This window comes from Geospiza fortis, unplaced genomic scaffold (assembly GCF_000277835.1).
Source record: "Geospiza fortis unplaced genomic scaffold, GeoFor_1.0 scaffold13, whole genome shotgun sequence".
NCBI classification, from domain to species: domain Eukaryota; kingdom Metazoa; phylum Chordata; class Aves; order Passeriformes; family Thraupidae; genus Geospiza; species Geospiza fortis.
Genome location: NW_005054384.1, coordinates 629976 through 649730, shown reverse-complemented (window position 1 = coordinate 649730; position 19755 = coordinate 629976). Strand labels below are relative to the sequence as shown.

At 44.3% G+C, this 19755-nt stretch overlaps 1 protein-coding gene across 1 annotated transcript in view; it reads right to left on the bottom strand.

Moving 5' to 3' along the window:
• Positions 1-462: 462 nt before the first annotated feature.
• Positions 463-19755, bottom strand: part of BCL2L13 (BCL2 like 13) — a 31835-nt gene continuing 12542 nt past the window's right edge. The window contains exons 5-6 of the mRNA XM_005425289.2: positions 16731-16874; positions 463-7617 (exon numbers count right to left, since the gene is read on the bottom strand). Coding sequence (XP_005425346.1) covers positions 6811-7617; positions 16731-16874 — 951 coding nt within the window. The 3' untranslated portion in view covers positions 463-6810. The remainder of the gene's footprint in view (positions 7618-16730; positions 16875-19755) is intronic.

Genomic DNA, 19755 nt, shown 5'->3' with positions numbered 1-19755 from the left:
GGTGAGGTAGGCACAGGGAAAGTTTTTTGAGAATGCAACCTGAATATGCTTAAGAAAAAGTAGCATATTTTGTAGTCTCAGGCCGAACAAACTTGGACTCAGGTTGTTTGATACATAATTAGACAAGGTGACAAATGTGTCACCTGTGATCCAGCTGCCTCAGGATTTTTCCAAGTATGTAAATATTTTGTAGGGTTTTTTTAACTTAAATAAAAATTTCATTCCTGATGGCTACTACAGCTCTGCAGACTTTCACTCTCCACCTGAAAATTTTTTGTGCAAGTACTCATGGTATTCTTCTACTTCACCATGGCTTCTGATGCAGCTGCCAGCAGTAGAGACACTCTGGTCCTGTCCCTGTGCCTTGAATAATCAAGTTTCCTGTACGTAAGACCACCTTTTCTCCTGGTGCCTGCACTAAAACAAGGGGAGAGTGGAAGCACAGAAGTAGTCTACACATTGTTTTTGAAAACTGTACCATTTATTAAAGTGCAGCCTGGGGGCATGGTCTTACAGCAGTGTCCCATTAGCAGAGGGAAAAATGTACATACCCCTTCACTTGAACTGAATATTGAACAATGAAGCTGGAAAGAACTTTCCTGTCAAGGTGGAAACACTTTTATTAACCAAATGGCACAAGAAGCTTTCGACAGTTTTCCCCAAAGGGCTGCACTTGCACATTGGAAGGAACAGTGTGACGAGTTCCTGGGATAACGGGTGACCTGAGGACCAGTCAGGGTCTCTTCCCCCAGGCAGGCCTCTTGAGAACAGAATCCAAAGTCCCTGCAAGTCTGTCACTATTTGCTTACACCCAGCAGAAGAGATCCCCTAACCTGCAGCTTCAGAGTCAGTCCCATTAGTCTTTACTACTTAACAAATCAAGTGGCATTCTTTTGGTCTGAGTGGGTTTTTAGGTTTACAGTTGAATAAAAGCTTATCCTGCAAGTTAAAACTGAGGGCAAAGCCCCTAAAGGTATAGCAGTAAGATGCATCCTCTGCAGTTTGTTGTGTCCACATTGATCGTGTCCTTTGCCTGCCCTGCAGATACCGCAGGGAGATCAAAAGCAGCTTCCACTAGAAGCCAACGGGAGTTCCCCCACTTCTACAGCATCACCACAGACCTCTAGCTTGGAGGAAGCAAGTCAGCCTACCCAAGAGACTGAGAGAAGGTCAGCTCTAAGTAGAAAAAAAAAAGATAAAATTATTTAACTTAAGGAGGTGGAGCTGAGTGGTGTGTTGTGGTTCCTCTGGACTTAACACTACTGCCCCTTCCAAGCCAAGTCCTGGTCAGGTACCTTCACTGTACCAGACACAAACTGAATTCTGTTGCCTAGACCTGGCCCTGAATTCCCTGCTCCCTCTGGGCCTGAGAGCTTCTCTACCTGAGTCAAGTAGTGCTAGCTTAAATTTTATAAACACCCCCCTTCCTTTCTTTTTCTTATGGCAATACAGAGCTTGCACTCTTAAGCACAAGTACATCCATTAAGTCAAAGTAATACTGTTCTTGCAACCTTCCTCATTCTGAAATTAAGCAGTCCAAGCCAAAGCTTTTGCCCTCATTAGGTAGAGCAGATATTGTGCCTCACCCCTCCATCTTCCACAGAATCACCTAGGTTTGGAAAAGACCTTTGAGATCAACTCCAATCCATGACCAAACACCGCCTTGCCAACCAGACCATAGCACTGAGTGCCACATCCAGCCTCTTCAATCACCTCCAGGGACAGTGACTCCACCAGCTCCCTGCAGCCCACTCCAATGTTCAATCACCCTTTTTGTGAAGAACTTCTTCCCAATGTCTAAACTAAACCTCCCCTGGCACAGCTTAAGGCTGTGTCATCCTGTCCTGTTGCTGTTGCCTTGGAGAAGAGCCTGATCCCACCTGGCTCCTCCCTCCTTTCAGGTACCTGTGGAGTGACAGGGCCTCCCCTGAGCCTCCTCCTCTCCAGGCTGAGCACTCCCAGCTCCCTCAGCTGCTCCTTGCAGAACTTGTGTTCCAGACCCCTCACCAGCCTTGCTGCCCTTCAACATCCCTCCTGAACTGGGGGGCCCAGGACTGGGCACAGCACTCGAGGTGCAGCCTCACCGTGCCCAGTACAGGGGAAGAATCACTGCCCTGCTCCTGCTGCCAGCACCTTTCCTGATCCAGGCCATTGGCCTTCTTGGCCACCTGGGCACTCTTCTGGCTCATGTTCAGCTGCTGTCAGTCATAACCCAGGTCCCTTCCTGCCTGGCCACTGTCCAGCCACTCTGTCCCCAGCCTGCAGCACTGCAGGGGTTTGTGCCCAAAGTGTAGGACCTGGCACTTGGTTTTGTTGAACTTCTATCTCTGAACTCAGCTTATGGATCCAGCCTGTGCAGGTCCCTCCCAGAGGCCTCCTACCCTCCAGCAGACACACACTTGCACCCAACTTGGTGTCCTCTGCAAATCTGCTAATGTTAACTTGATCTCCTCATCCAGATCATCAATAAATATACTAACCAGGAATTTTTCACTGGGAAACACTTTCTTCCATTGTGCTCCAACAAGAGCAGACACAGAGCCCGAAATATGACATTCTACTGAAGGCTTGGGCTTTCTGCTGCCTGTAGGCATCACACCTGGGCCAGCCATGTGCACCTCTCCACCCCAGTCCCCCATTTCACAACAAAATATTCTAGTAATTACATTCTGAAACCCTGTAACAGGAACTTGCTCTGGCTTAGTGACTGCAGAGCCAGAAGCATTTCTTGTTTTTCCCAGAATAGCAACATCTACTTTACTAGGGCTTTGCCAGTACTGCCATAACCCTGTAACTGACATTGAATATAGGGAAGTTTTATAATCTCTGATTATTTTATCTTCTACAATCATTAAAATGACAGAAGACCAAACTTCAGTAGCTTGCTTGCTTAGTACTAATTAAACTTTTCATTTGTGGCCACTAGAAAGCATTGATTAGTTTAAAAATCCAGTCCAAAGTTTTAGCCTAGCTGTGATCAAGGGCTATGGGGGAAGGAAGGAAATGGGATTCTGGCAGCAAACTTGTCCTGTGTAGGAGCACTCAGCACTGCAGCTTCCACCTGGCACTTGAGCTGCAGCTGCCTGAGCACAGCCAGAGTGAAAAATGAAGCCTTCACAAACAGCAAGGATGGATTCCTGTAGTGCTGACTTTGCCCCACAGCTCAAGGGCCTCAGGAGCCCACCAGGCTCCACCCAGCACACGAGCTGCAACTGGCTGGGACACGGCCCTGCATCTGCACTTTGGGCTTTTGGGCAACACAGAATTCTGTCTTTGCTCTCAGCCTCTTGTTCCTGCACTGTCGGCTGAAGAAAGTCCTTGCCCAGCTCCCAGCCACAATGCCCAACTAAGCAGAGCTTAGAATTAAGCACAGCTGAATTTAAGTTGCACCTTACCTTGAAAGCCTTTCCCTTGACAGTTCCTTATTGAGCATGCTGCCCACTGCAGTTCCCTAAGTATTTCCCACTTTTTTCACAGATCCAGCCCTCTGCTGTTTTAGCATCTCAGCTTTAGGGTATGCTAAGGATAAAGTGAAGACAGAATGGGTCTAAGGTAGATATTTTGTTAAAGTACAGGCCACTAGAGGACAGATATTGAGGCACTTCTGAGAAGGGGATGAGCAACACAAGTGAAAGTAATTCTATATGCCCTTTTGCAAGTGTATAGCTCCTGCCTTCCCTCTGCCAGCTCGGAGAGATCCACTAAGGAGAGGCTGCATCACTCCTTTCAGGGTAACTGAAGCCTGCAGTTTAAGGTTACTGTAATATACCTGAAGATGGGGGAAGAAAACTTCCATTTTCTAATTCTCACCTCTTAACAGAGCAGCCTCTCACTCAGGTCTGTAGGAGCACTGCCATCTGAGCTTACCTCCCTTTGGTGACAGGCCTGCCCCAGCTCTGACCACAGGACGCCAAGCTCTGCAGAATTCTACCCCACAGCTGACCTTTTTAACTAGTGGAGCGCTCCCAGAGGAAAGAGACTCATACAATACATTTTCTGAACATCTGGTCAGTTCAAATTCTCACTGATTTGCCAAATCTAAAAGACCCCAGAAGGAAAAGAACATTATAAAGAAAGGACCAAGCAACCAAAACACAGTGCAACTGATGCTCCATGAAATGCAGCAACACACCAGATACTCAAAGCTTCTGCCTGACCACAAAAATGCCTGACACAGTCATTTATTTTCCTTACCACTGCTTGCCATCTCACTGCTGTGCGTGGATGCTTTTTATTTCATGCCCCACTGGGCTCCTTGTGGCAATAAGTTTTTAACTTCTTCCCTTGCCAGTTTGGATTTATTGTTTGTCCTCTACCCATCTCCACACTACTACTGAAACCACACCATCCACAGAGAAGATGAAGTAACACCAGCTCCACCCTCCTGGTACACAAGTTATCCAGTGTCCACAGACTCCATCTCTGCCTCAGAGTAACCTGCAGGGTGCCTAGAGGTGGGGCTGTACCAAAAGCAGGTTCACTGCCTTCAGAAAGGAGGGGATGTAGGTTAAGAACAGTTTGTGCCCAGAGAGGAACCCAAAGCCTTCAGCCAAGCACAGAGAGGGGCAGCCCTGCCCCAACTGACCAAGCAATAAATAAAGCTGCCCTTGCCACCTCAGAGACTGTACCACTCCCTGATAAACACGACATGTGAAATGAAGCAAAGCTGTTCCTGCATGTCCATGACAGACGGAGATGAAGATATCTCTCCTCCACGTGGGGGAAGCTCCTGCAAGGGGCTAGGAGGGGGAACTGCCCTGGTGGGAAGGCAGACATCAGAGAGCCCCTGTGGCATGACAAGGTCCCAATGACCCCTGCTGGGACACAGCACAGCAATGAGTACCAACAGGACACCAGAAAATGGCAAAAAAAAAAGTCAATTTCATTTTGCAATTGATAAAAGATTTGGGTTTTGTTTTTTTTTTTCTGATAAGGCCAACTTGCTATGTTTTGTACATGGAAGAAAAGCAATCAGTGATCAACAGTACAGTCCAGAACTCCAGAGCTCCAAGTTCAGTCCACAGCTGCAGTATACACACAACCCTTCCTCTTAGTAGTCAACTTCACACACACACACAGTTCAAAATCCAGTAAGTTTTCTAGAAAATCCATTTCACAAAAGCTTACACAAAAATAATTCCTCAGAATCTGACACATTCTGACTAACTTTCCAGCATCCTGGGATAGGAAAATGCAGCAAGAATATCCTAAAATAGAGAATATGCTAAGATCTCTTCATTCTGAGATCCCTTAAGAAACAGGCTCATCAGGAGATGTACTCTGGATATGGTTATTTTGAAATAAAAGTACCTTGTCTTTGTGCTTTGAGAAGACTCCCCCAGAAGCTCATGTTTTGTTTTTTACATTATCACAAGTTCCCTTTCACCTGCCTCCATCTGGTCTAAGCCACAGTGCCAGCACCAACCCTCAGAGATCCATCAGTTCTGCCTGGGAAGCCCAAGGTGTTGCCCATGGAGCTGCAGCTGGACAAGGACAGACACACAAATGTGCTGAAAGAGGAACACTTGCAGCTGGATCCCACTAAGGAGCAGGGCAATACTCGAGAAGCTTCTCCACACACACCTCAAGTGTTGTGACTGCAGGAAGGGGGATTTCCTTTTTTTGCCAAAGTTAATTGCTCATGATTTGTGAACCTGTAAGTTGAGGCAATTACAGATTCACAGTTGCAGAAGAAGTCGCACTGAACAGCACTCCGGGCCAGGTCAGGAACAAGCAGATAGAGATGTTTAATGCTCTTTTGCTCAGTTACTAGAATCCATTGCTTTATATATCTGGGATTCTGTCACAGGCAAGACCAAGTTAGGACTAAATACACTCTGTGCTTAACTTGGGAAAGACAATGCAGACTGCAGCGTGACACAGGACAGCAGAGCATTTAATATCTGAATTGCACTTGAGGCACTGGCCTTGCTTCCACACGGGTTTGCTGTATTTTTGCTGAATATACCCCAGATATGAGAGTAGTGATCCCAAGGGCACCGTGTCCAGCATCAATTTTGTACCTCTGGTAACTGAAGGGTTTGCAGTAAAGTGGGCTGGGCAGGAGCAGAGCAAATGGATTCTCAAACCAGCAAACAGCAGTGTCCCTCCCACCCTCCTGGGCAGCACCTCTGCCCCAGCAACACCAGGATGCTCAGAGATAAGCTATAGAGAGGCAGCATCTTCACAGGATGGGGCTCCAGTAAACGTTAGGGGCCAAAACCAGTGTGAGCCAAGAGGTAAGAATAAGCACTGTCCCACTGGGGCTTAGGAGGAACCTGGAAGGTTATGAGGAGCAGTGCTGTACCTGAGAGGAAGCTGAGACAAAAGGGACACCAGCCTCTCGCTACAGGACTCAGGTTGACTAATGTTTGTTAGGAGGGGCTCGGGGGCACAATGGGAAGTGACAAGACAGCACAGCTGCAATAGCGGTCAATCTGAGAAGCCAAAATCTCCAGGGGCTGGCAGCAGCTGGCTCTCCCCTTCCCCTGGGGATTTTTTGTTCCAGTTCCTAGAGTATGAGCACCCCTTTCTTCAGCACCTGCACTTTAAGTTCTTAAATTTGCAGATTTTTTTTGTTTTTTTTTTTAAAAATACCCCTGTACTTTAATCACGAAAAACCAGTCCCCGCCCCAATTCTACTAAAAACATGATTGTCCGTAGCTGGAGGCTTATTGAACAACCTCACCTCATCACCACTGAGTTACTCAAATGTCCAATTAAACAGCAGGCAGCTCAACCTTTAGGTAACACAACTACAAAAATTGGATGTGCTCTCTTCTCTCCTCCCTCCTCCTCAAGAGAGCTCTGTTACTTTTTCCTAAGCGCCAGCGCTACTCCGACTGCCACGGCCAATATAGCGACCGCAGCAGCCCCGCCGTACAGCAGTATAGATTTCCCTTCTGGCAACAGGATAGGCTTCTCCTCTGCAGCTGAGGACTTCTCTTCTATTTCTTCCAAATGGCCCTCTTTCCCCGCTTTTTTTTCCCCTGGAAGCAGTATTTTCTCAGGTTCTGGTGCAGCCTTTTCTTCTGATGGGGCTAACTTTGGGATAGGTTTACTTAACATGGGGATTTCAGGTTCTACAAGCTCTTCAGCTGCTTTTCCCTTTTCCTCCTGTTTTGTACGCAGAAGTGCAGAGGGATGTGCTTTTTCAGCAGCAGCAATTTCAGGTTTTATTTCCTGTAAAGAAGCAGAGGTTTCTGGAAAGGCTGCCTGTATGGTCTCTGCAGCACCAGCTGGCACCACTGCTTCCTCAATCCCCTCTGGTATCTCTTCCTTCTCCACGTGAACAATGTCAGAGTTGGAAGAGTTGTTCTCACTCCTCTCTTCAGCTCCTCCGTTGCTGTCCAGGCTTTTGACCTCTTCAGGATCCATGGCCACCTGCTGCCAGGACTCAGGTCCCAGGGACACTGGCAGGCTCTCTGTGTGCCAGCTCTGACTGGCTGACAGGGAGACGGGCAGGCCCTCCGACTGCCACGACGTGGTCACCGTGGGGGACTCTGGGGGGCTCACCTGCCCTGAGTTGTCACTGGTCAGGATGTAGATGTCATTGCTGTCCTCTGCAATGAGCCCGGGATACTCTTCCTCTTCGGATTCCAAAGTGAAGACTGTTCCCTACAAACAAAAAGGAGGACACAACACATGAGTGATTCCTTCAGCATTCCCTCCTATATGGGACAGAACATAACAGGACACCTGGAAACTTGGTGAGCTGGAAGAAAGTTGAGAGGGCATCTGCAGGAGCAGCAGCTGCCTGACCTACATTTCAGTAGGGATTACAGAACCCAGCTGGTCCAGCTGATGTGTCCAGAGAATGGAACCCCTTACATGAGCTTTGCTGGGAGCTCCTCCTTTCCCTGATTTTATCACCATGACATCACCAAAAAACACCACATGGTCATTATTAACCTGACAAACTGAAGTCTGAAACCAAACTGCAATGGAACAAAGAAAAAGAAAGGAAATGCAACTACACGATCCCAGCTGAATACCATTCCCCACTCCTTTCTGTGCAAGTGCTCTCTATTGCTTGTCTGTTTTCATCTGACAGCGTTCCTCTTATATTAATTTTATCCCATTTCCAGTGCTATGTGAAGCCTGAATTTCTACTTTGTACCAGCAAGTTAGAATCTACAATAATTCTAGTATTTTACTACAATTTTAGGTATTCTTCAACAAGTTCACTTTCAAAACCTGCCATCGTAACTTTGGCTACACAACTGAAGTTGAAACAAACAACCAATCACAGACCCCCAGAGATGGTGACAAGGTTTGCTTGCTTTTATTTAGCTAGGAAAAATCTGTAGGCATCCTAAAAATTTGACAATGGTTTCAGCTAGAGAAATTGCAAGTCTAAAATACTGATTCCCTGCAATCAGCCCAGTTCATGTACTGGGCTCTAGTTCCATGGCCTGGAATATCCCTTTGGCCAGTTCAGGCCAATTGCCCTGGCCATGCTCCCTCCCAGCCTCCTGTGCCTCTCCTCACTGGCACAGCAGGAGACACTGAAAAGATTGTACACTCACTCCTTTGACCAGCAGGTTTTGCCCTGGATGTTGTTAAGTAGGAAATACTTTCACTGGAATATAGGCCACTAACAGACACCTACAATCAAAGTAATTTTTTTATTTCCACAGGTGATACAGACCTAGAAAAACTGCAATTAAACAACAAAATAATTAGGGGTAAAACGTGCAGTCTCATGAACCTCTGTACTATCCTCCTCTCTGTTCAGCCCTCCACTCCCACAGATCAGAATGAATTTATCTCCTGTCCACACTGCATCACAACACACTAGACCATGTCTGTGATGTGACATTGGAAGAAAGAACAGGGACACACACCACTGATAGCAGCTCTGCTCTTAACATTCCCGTGGAAGTGCACACATGCACTGACTCACTCAGCATGAGGCATATACAAGAATACTCCAAAACCACACTGTGCTGCTGAGGATTTGTGAGCTCTGGTGATTGTAGCAAAAAAAAAAAACACCAACAAGGGCTACACTGAGATGGCCTGAATTCTCCTGAAGTCACACACTGTGCACTGGTGAAAGCCAAGAGGCTTTGAGCCATGACTCAGCAGCCCACAGAGGGGAGAATGGAGCCACCTGTAGTCGTGGGGACAGTGGGGACAGAGACTGCCCTGAAATTACAACCATGCTGATACTTCTAAATACATACTCACACTGGAGATTTGCTTCTCACAAAATACAGGCAAGATCTGGGCACATCCAGAGGGTAACATACAAGATAAACTGCTTTGCAGAGGGTAAGGAAATGAATGGATGGTTACACAAGGAACACGGGCCATCCTCCTAATTTCAAATATCTTGTTAGTAAGTGTAGCAACACTACACCACAGCCTGCCTTCACAGGAGGGCCAAAGGGACTCCAGAGTTTTATTGTTCCTTTTCTCACGCAAACTGTGCTGACCTCAAAAGAGTTACCAGCTGCTGGCTCCCTATAAATCAGAGCCTTATGCAGCCTGGCTGATTCCTTTCTGTCTTTACAGACAATTTACCTTCCGTGTCAGTGCCTCAGGGCCACAACTCCCCAGGCTTGGAGAGACAGATCTCCCTGGCTGGGAAGGCTGGGGCAGAGCTGACACAGTGCAAATTCCAGCGCTTTTTCGTTAAAAGCTTATGAAGCTTTAATTGAAAATCCAGACAGTAATAGGCATTATTTAGGATACAGGATTAATATTTCTTGAGCTGAATTAAGATTTAATATGTAAAGTCAAGCGGATAAAGCTGGGATTTTGTGCTGGTTCAGTTGAGGTTTGCACTTTGGTGGTTTTTTTTTTCTTTTTAAAGCAGCTGCGATAAAAACTGAATGACATTTAGGACAATTCTCTTGATTCATCTACAGATGTGACCCAGAAGCAAAGCTCCAACAGGCAGATTATTTCAGGACAGGATGGAACATGTGGAAGGATTTTTAATAACCTGAGGAGGCCTTATGTAAGCCCTACACTTTAGATTTAATAGTAAGTAAGGAATGTATGTAAGCATTTCTTTATCTGCTTTGTTTATTGTAAATAGACAGTATACTGCTTCAAACCAGAAACATCAGGGTTGCTCTTTTTCATATTTGTGGTTGGAAACTTGCAAACTTGGGAGTGCTTTTCCTCATCCAGCACATTTAGAGAACTACATCAGGCATGGTAGAGAAGCTGGAGTCTCTCACTGCAGTGCCTGCCTCTCCTAATCCCAACCACTGCCACTTGAGGGAAGATTTGGCACACCTTAGGAGACAGAGAACTGCACATTTCCCTGCTTGGTTAGCACACAGCAAGAAAGGCCACATCCCATGAGGCAGTCGTGGGGAAAAGATCAGCTACAGAAATCAATCACTGTCCTCAGCCTATGGGGTTTGACCCAGGAATGCTCCACAATGCCTCTACAAGTGACAGGAAGCACTGTTAACAAATGTGGCACACCTGCCCTCAGGAGAGGCTACAGCCAGTATGCTACAGGGTGAGCCACACTGGACAGCAGCAAGATGGTAACAAAACAATGAAAAAAAAAGGTCTGAAAGCTCCTACAATAATATAGTACAGAACTGTTACTTAAAAACAGCTGTTAACTTTCAATTACGATTTAAAGACAGCAAACATAACAAAAACTCCCCCAAAACATAGAAACTGACTCTTATATTGTCTATATTACCTTTCATAGTTTTCCAATATGTCTATTATTAAGTGTATACAAACAAACAGGCTCATTACCTATAGTATGTATTTACTAAAGAGGAAAACCTTTAACTACACATAAGGAAAAAAAATCCTTATTTAACAAAACAATCATTTCAGTACGATTTATGTAAAGCTGCTGCTGGTGCCAAGAGATACTCAAATCAAGATTCTGAATGTCTCAAAGGTAAAAGCAACTTTTTTCTCTACAAAAATAGTAGGAGTAGTAACACACATTGCATCTATAATAGAGATGAGATTAGAACAGAAGAGATCCCCATTAAGGTGTCCAACAGAGCAGACTTTGAATGTCCTGCCCTGTAAATTCCAAAGACCAGGAAAATGCAAAAGAGCTGTGCCTAACTGCTGTTGAAGCTTCTTCTAGGGTTTGGTTTTAAGTGTTCTTAAAAGCTCAACTGGTCTCTCTGGTTCAGTTCCTAAAGTAGAAACAAGGATGGATATGGATAGGCAACTCACACAAAACTCATTTCCGAAGACGAAAAACCCCACCTGAAAAATATACAGCCAGCAAACCACCTATACCCCCAGATCCTGATTTTGTCCAACACAGGCAAAAATTCTGTACAGGTCAGAGAGAGCCACCAGAGGAAAAAACCTCCATGTTCCCTGAGCTTCAACCCCTCAACATAAAACTAGACAGAGCCACATAAAATCCCTGAGAAAAAGAGTATCCTGAGGCTCAAGAGGAAATGCTTGCAGAACACAGTCCCAGGAGAGCAATCTTGGCTATGGTAAAAATTTCAAACACTCAACTCAGCTAGGAAGTTTCTTAGGTGAGGGCACTGACTATCTTGTAACATAACCTATCCCAGAGAGAAATGAAATTCCAGAGGTGCTTAGACAGTGTTCTCATGCACACAGTGTGGTTCAGGGCTTGGACTCAGGGATCCTTGGAGGTCCCTTCCAACTCAGGACACTCTATGGTTCTGTGGCCACCTTCCCCACACCAACAGTGTCACAGCAACGAGCACTGGGAACAAATAAAATGGATTTGTGCTTAATATCCAGTCTGAAAAACAAGAGGCAAGAACTGGCCTATGTCCAGGGATCCTAAGACATCTCCCACGGGGAAATAAGCAAACTTCCCACAACAACAAGCCAGAAATGTGTTTGTTGTATGATCTGTAGCTGTGTGCTGGAGCAGGGGTGCCTGTGCCCAGGAATGGCTTCACTCCCACCTGGGTGTGCCCAGGCTGTGGCTCCATGTGCTCCTGTTTCCATGCCCAGCCCAGTTATACCAAACCTTTTCAGACCCTCGTGGAAGTCAGATCTGACAGTATCACCCAGCTAATCCTTCAGAGAAATGGATTATAAAGCAGCTTCTGACAACACTCAGATCCAGAACAAATCATTTTAAAATATAAAGAAGTCCCAAAAAGCCCTCAGGCGCTTACTGTGCCTCTGCTCATCCCTCTGAAACTGTCAAGACAGGTGGAGCCAAGAAGAAGAGAGCAGAGTTGTTACAAATAGGACTGCACTTTTTATTAAGGAAAAAAAAGGAAAAGAAGGTCAAGAGAACCACATCAACGCACTCTGATATTGCAGCCGCTGCTCTCATTCCCTTCAAGGAATGCAGAAATGATCCTCTTCCATCCCTGCCTTCCAACATAACCCCTACAACCTGCAGAAAGCCAGCATCAAAGCAACACCCTTTAGGTTTCAGTCTTATGGTTTAAAATGAGGTAAATTCAGTTATTTCTAGACCACTTCTTCAGATTTGAAGTTGTTGGAAGGGAAAAGAGAAAGGAGATCCAGTTGCTCCTTTACTATTTAATGTTCTTCTTCAGTCACAGTGCCTAAAAATTTAAAAAATCTATTACTGTACCAAAGAAGTTACATATAAATAAAAAGGGACAATTCGCTGCAGTTTTCCATGACACAAGCATAAAGCAGAATTATTTTGAAAGGAAAACTCCATTCTAGGACTCCTCTAACTAGACTGCCTTTTCTTGCATCTCTGCCACATTAAACTTACTTCTCCTCCTCCAGCAGGGCACATCTCTCTATTTCTGCATTGTCATTCCCAGGGCAGACACCTGGGCTGCTGCAGATTTTCATCTTGTGAAGCACAAACTACCTCACCTCCCTAGGATGACAATTGCCTCTTTACTCTCTTTCTCCTCCTGATTGTCAACACTCTCTAATACGTGCATTATTCAATCATCAGCAGCAAAGAAAACAACCAGACCAGCTGCAAAGCCCAAGACACAACACTGGAGACACAGAGAAAACAGCTCCTCTAAGGCTGAGATAGGAAAATGTAAACACTACAAAAATTTCAAGCAAATTTACTTTTATTCCCTTCAACATGGGCACTTCACTAGTTAAATGCAAATCCAGGTCTGAACTCCATGAGACAAGATCCCTGGGAAGGTAGAGACAATTTCTGCCACAGGTCACAATATAACTCCCAGGTTTGTACTGAGAAAAAAGGTTTTACTAACTGCACTCTGATAAACAGGTTCAAACAAGGGGAAAGCAGAGGGGCTGGTAACAGGAATGGGAACCACAGAGAAAAAAAAGGCAGCTAGCTTCCAAGAACTTACAATCTTTCCTCCTTACAGACACTCCCAGATATTTCTAAAAAGATGAAATCTAACCATGGAAAACAGGATCTGCAGAACTTGAGAAGAAATAAATTATTTGGGAAGGGATGGGAAAGGAAGAGGGAAAAAAAATCCTTACCAACAGACTGGTCTTACTGTGCACTTTTCCAGGAGACCAAGAATTGCTTCTGATGCAGCAGCATTCAGCCCTGGAGGAGTCAGAGAGAGCAAAAAGGCAGGGGAGGTAGGAGGAGAGAAGGGAGGGGAGAGGAGAAAGGGGAGGGGAGAAGAGAAAAGGGGTGGGGAAAAGAGGAAAGGGGAGGAGAGCCTGCTCTACACACTGTGTGTCTGTAGAGCCCTGACTGCTTTTGGGAAAGGAAAGGAAAGAACAAAGCCACTTGGAAATCTAGCTGCGTATTGTTCTGCAATGGCTCAACATGGTAAAAGAAGGAGGTCTGAGTAGGACCAGTGGACCCACTAGTCAGGAGGAAGAAATGTGTGTCCTCCATGTATCTGTTTAAAGAACGTGGAATGCCCAGCATGCTTTTTGCTCCAAAAGAGAGGTCATGCTAAAACTTAAAGAGTCAAACAGGTAAATGCAAGAGTTGCAGCCAAACCCATCAGAGCAATTAGTAAAAGAGGGAACATAAAACTATGCCAGCCATTCCCTCACCAATCCAGCAGATTCCAGTCCCACACTGTCATCAAAAGTTAGCTAAATTACAATTTTAGCACCTGAAGGGAGAATGGGAGGGGAACACTCATTGTTTCAACACACCATCTCAGCACCATATCTCTGTGGGACTGGCATGGAAAATAAAAAAGCAACTTCTCATCCTCCAGGATATCAAATTTCTCATTTCCCAGAAGCCACGCCAATTTCTTGAAACCTGCTGCACAGCTACCCAGTTTGTAAACCTTTATTCCCTTGAGCTGGAAATTTTGCTTCTGGTTAGCTGTGCACCATCCTCAGTCAGATGCTTTCCTGGACCCAGAAGCCTCCTGAGCTCACAGGAGAGCCCCAAGTCTTGCACACATGCAGAACCCTGGGAGCTCTTCCAGCTGCACTGTGGCTGCAGAGGATGATGCAGCAAATGGATGACACAGCCCCGTGGGATTCTGACTCCACAGATCTGCAGTGAGGCACAGGAAGGGCTCAGCTGACCCCTTACCTTTGACTGGCTACTCCCCTCCTGGCAAAGGCTGACTTCAATCCAAAAACTGAGGAAGATCCCATATGGTGCCAGGGGATGAGACAGCACCAGAGAGCTTTTCAGGTCTGCCCCTGAAAAGGTGGCTCCTGTGAAGCTCTCCTCTGCTCCAGATCCACAGAAAACCAGACAGGCTATTCTTGCTTCTCACTTTTAAGCAAGCTCTTAGCTGCTGCAGGAAAGACCTAACTTCATACAGCTCCAAAATAACACAAAAATGGAACCTCTTACTGTCACAGCAACATGAGTCACTGGAGACTCCCAGGTTTACACATTGCCCTTATGGCTCAAGCAAATTACTGTCAACTTGATCCAGCACACAGAGCCCCCATGGCAGATGCTTATCTTAAAAAATGCAAACACTCCAACACTTCCCTGTGGCTACCAGCCTGCCAGGCTCTTCCTGGCCCTTCTCAGAACACAACCCCTCCCATCCTGGCCCCATGCCCTGCTCCTAGCACTGCCATCCCATAGACTAGGAACAAACACAGAAATACACCACAGGCTGAAAATGAACCTTTTCCTTACAGGGAGGAAAAAATAAAATATAACCATATATTCCCCTTCCTCCACAAAAAGCCACATGTCCAGTGGGTCCCCAAGCCCACGCCCAGAGCAACTCACAAAGATTAGTGCAGCAACATTAATTCATCTGGAAAGGATTTTCATCACCTAGTCTCTTTCCTCGCCTCTTGTGCTGTTTCAAAAATAGCTCTGCCTTGTTTGCTGCCCTGCCTGTGTCAGTCTGATTTTCTGCCTGGCTGGATGTGCACAGACAGGCTGGGAGCTCACTGGACACCCCCTCCCAGATCTGTCCATCCCTGCACAGCCAGCCAGACACCAAGCACAGCTGTGCTGGAAAGCTGCTTGTTTTCAGAAGCTTTGAGCTCTGTGAAGTGTGTTTACAGCAGGCCTCAAAAATGGGCTGGAGAACACAGCACAGCCCTTCTGGAGGTCAAAAAACAAGGCAGAAAAGCACAGAAGTACTAACATTGATCTGTGTAAAAGCTGCAAGTAAGGGCCTGCCCTGGGATGAAAATACTTTTGAGATATGAGTGCATTTATCAAACGACCCAAGGTCATTTGGCTGTGTGCTGTTAGTGCTTCTGTCCATTAGAGACAAACAATCCCTCCCACGGGCCTTGAGAGGCTCTCCACAACTGCCAGGAAGGGAACAGGTAAAGAAGGTGCAGATGGGCAGAAATTCTGGAACAAGCTACTCTTCCAAAAAACCCCTCAGGTAAACTCTTGAAATACAAGAAGCTTCTGAAAGAGATTTTTCCTGCGAGTACTTTTTTATCACTGGGTTTTCCTGAACAGCTTTTCTTTTTAGAATAAATCAGCTTGCTGGAGCCATTTCACAAATCCCAGATTAATTCCATTCAAATCTGGCATTCTTCCCAAACACAGTAATCTTAGGCTCAGCCTTCAAGACCCAGCTCATCAGCTGTGAGCTGCCTTTCTGAAACATTTTTAAATGAAACTTTCTCAGCATGCCATGACTCAGGAACACTGCTCACCATGAATTAAAGATTTCTACAAGGAAAAATGCAGCACAAAGAAATCCTGATTGCTTATTCTATGCATGTTCCTCTACAGCTATAAACTCTAATATGCATTAGCTATCTTATCACTTATTATAAAAATTAATTAATACCTATTGACATTTCTGTATGAAGTGCTCCCCAATTACCTATCTGCTAAGAAACTCTCTGAAACTTAAGAGGAGGAAAAAACCCAAATACCTTTTCCAGCAGTCACCAGAGGATGAAAATACCATTAAAAAGAGGAGTTTTTGGGCATATAACCTCTTGTTACAGGTTTCTGCTTCCAAATGCAATGCTCCATGTATATTAAAAGGGCAGCACAAAGCTCACCATACTGCAACAAATTAGCACCTTAACACACACTGTATGAAAATTAATTGTTATCTGACACCTGAGCACCTCTTCAATTTCAACAGCAATCCAACAAACCGTGCAAAGAACTGGAACAGACTGCCTGGGGAAATTGTGGAGTCCAATCACTCAGGTCTTTAATATCAGCATCAGAAATGAATGGCTGAAAGTCAGTTCTGCCTTGGGGCAGAGAAAAGAAAGAGATGACTGCCCAAGATCCCTTTCTGGTCCTGACCTCCTGATCATTTTTTAAATTTCTTTTTCTGAGTCATTCCTCCTTGCATCTGCTTACTTCTAGCAACCCCTCTTTGCTTTCACTCCTACTAAGATCACACTTAGAAATGAGGTCTTCTTACCCATCCTCCTTGTTCAATGATATAATCTGCAGAATAATCTTCTAGATATGTCACCCCAAAGTTCACAAGGGCACTCAGTGGTTCCTGGCCCCTTCTGGTCAGCTCCATCAGAAATTGTTGTAACAGAACCAGGGGCACCAAGACCTTAAAAAAAAAAAGAAAAAAAAAAGAGTGTGAATAAATAAATACAGAAAGCATTACCAATACTACTTTGCAGCTAGAACAGAATTCATGTGTCCACAGAAAAGGTCTGAGTCTTCAAGTCCAAATGCACCAGGGACTATACACTTCATTTCTGAGAAGACAATGCACAATAAAATGCACTAAAAAGGAAGCACTTAATCTGCTAAGCAAAAACCCACAGTCTAATTGAGTTAGACTAAGAGAATTTCACATGTAGAATTAATCTAACAGAATTTCACAGAACACCACTGCAGTGTTTTCTTAAGCCCCACTTTTTTCCCAGCACAGGGTTCAGGCAGAGAAGCAGAAGAGGTCCAGAACTTGCTACCCCAGAGGTGGAAAGACACAACATCATAAACAGCTTCAAGGGATATGCATCCACATGCAAAGAGCAAACTCATACACATTCTTGAACAGGGACACTGCACTAGACGGTCTCTTTAGAAGTTCACACTTAGCTTTGAGGCAGGACAGAAACAAACACCTCCACCCAGCAGTAGAGCATTACAAACATGTTTAAAATGATAAACTCAAAGCCCTTTCCATGTCAAACTCTCCCTCTGATACCAAATTTAACACAGAGAGATCTTCCTCCCTCATTTCCTACTCCCATTCCTCTTTAGAAACCTTTAAACTGAATGCTCAGCCTTAACCTAAAACTGCTCTGGAAGATGCAAGACTGTGAATCCACCTCCTTCACTTTATACAGTTCTAGACACTTCCTTCTGACATTATGTTTTTGTTTACCTAAACAACATGCAGTTGAACTTTTAAACTCTAAATTTATTCTCACAGAGCATGCAAGTGGCCCTCTGGGCTTCGTTCATATGCAGCACCTCGCCAAGGTCGGGAAGCTGGCATGAACTGAAGTCATTAGCATCTGAAAAAGCTTTATTATGACACAGGAGAAAAATATTTGTTTTACTGAATTTTAATTGAGGCAACTGCACTGCACATCTATTCACTGTGCAGACTGGAATGCTGTTTCCCAGCTGCACAAGGGAGATGAAGGCTCTGCTACTGCTCATACTCAACTCCTAATGCCTCCTTCCCTCTCCAGTCTCTTCCCCCATCAACCTGGTTTTCTTTTCTGTAAATATCCTGCACTGCTATTACCAGAAATCACACATTAGTGTGCAAAGGTGGAGGAAGATGAATAGGCAAAGTAAGCTGAAATTGAGATTTGTACTAAATTCATGGTGGCATCACACTGAGACTGACTACTAAAACCAGACAGGACCTAAAAACGCCCATAATCTGATAAATCTAAGATGTTCCAGCTGATTAACAAAGGAGCCCAAGACTGTGGCAGACAGGTTATGTCACAGACAGATAGAGAAATTATAAAAGAAAATGTATAAAAGAATTTATAAAAGAATTTAGAATATATTTATTATTTATTGTATTTAGAAAATATAATAAAAGAATATAGCAGAGCAGGTTATGTCACAGACAGGTAGAGAAATTATGAAATAAATTCATAAAAGAATTTAGAATTTATTTATTTTTTATATTTAGAATATATTATGAAAGAATTTAGCAGAGCAGGCCTCAAAAGATCAGGCCTGCTTTGCTAAATTAATAGCTGGCCTGTCACTTCTTCTAAGTGCAGATAAGTACTTTGCAAGTTCCCATGCAAAAACAATCTTGGTATGAGTAGTTTGTTAACACAACAACCAATTCCAGGGGAGAAAAACAACTAGCACCTGCATAAACACTAAATCTGTCCCATGAGAATCAGTGAAGAAAATATGTAAACAATTCAAGAATAGAGATATTTGACAGACAACTAAAATATCTCTTACTAACCAATAGAGTAATTGGCAAGAAAGCTATTAACCAATTAAAGTTGCACACAAGGCCTGTAAAAACTCTATAAAATGAGTTGTGTGAATAAAGAATTGGCTTTTCCTGCATGAAGAACATGGAGTCTCAGCTGACTTCCTACAACAAGGTTATAGTAGTGTTGATCTGTGCTGAACAGTTAACACTGATACTTGTTAACACTTCACCAGGGATGTGTCATGGTGCTAGAAGTTTAAAAGTGTTTGAATTTTAAAAGTGTTGGGGTTTTTGAGGTTCTTACAATTAACCTCAACTCAGAGGCAGAAGAGGTGCAAGATCACAGTGCACAGATACAAGGAACAGGCCAAGATGAGGAGTCAAGAGGAATCAAAAAAACTCAAGTTCAAAGCTAGGGATCTTTCAGAGGCTTTGGGCACACCCACATAACTCTACAGCAGCATGAACACAGGGATCTCAAAATATTTGACATGATTATTTCTTATATTTTTGTTGCACTATTCTTTGCCCCCATTAATCAGTAAGAATGGGACACTAAGATGACTGATACCCTACTCACCAGTTCAACTGGCTCTCAATACCAGTATCTGTTATCCTTTCAGATGATGCACAACACTAGGATTATGCATTCTGGATATATGTGTATAATATTCAGTTTTAAGAAAAAAGCATAAAAACTCAGCAGTGCAGTATTTAAAAAAAATTATGTTCATTTTATTATAGAAATTCAAATTGCCCTGTCTGAGGTGGTTTGGAATTTGTTTTGTTTTGTTGTTTGTTTTTTTTTAATGAGAGACTTCTTTCAAATAGAAGATGAAGACCCTTGTCCTTTCCAGAGTTCGACATGAACATGTTTTTCTAACAGCTTCTTCAGAGTAAAAATTAAGCTGAACTGAGATGGCAGGAAAGGTATCTAGATTTCTTCTGTTACAAAACACAATTCTGATTAAGATGATAAAGGAAATTAAAAGGAAATGAAACCAACACAAATGTACTTCATCTCCTCAAAACAAGGATTATTGAAGGAACTGCTGGGCAT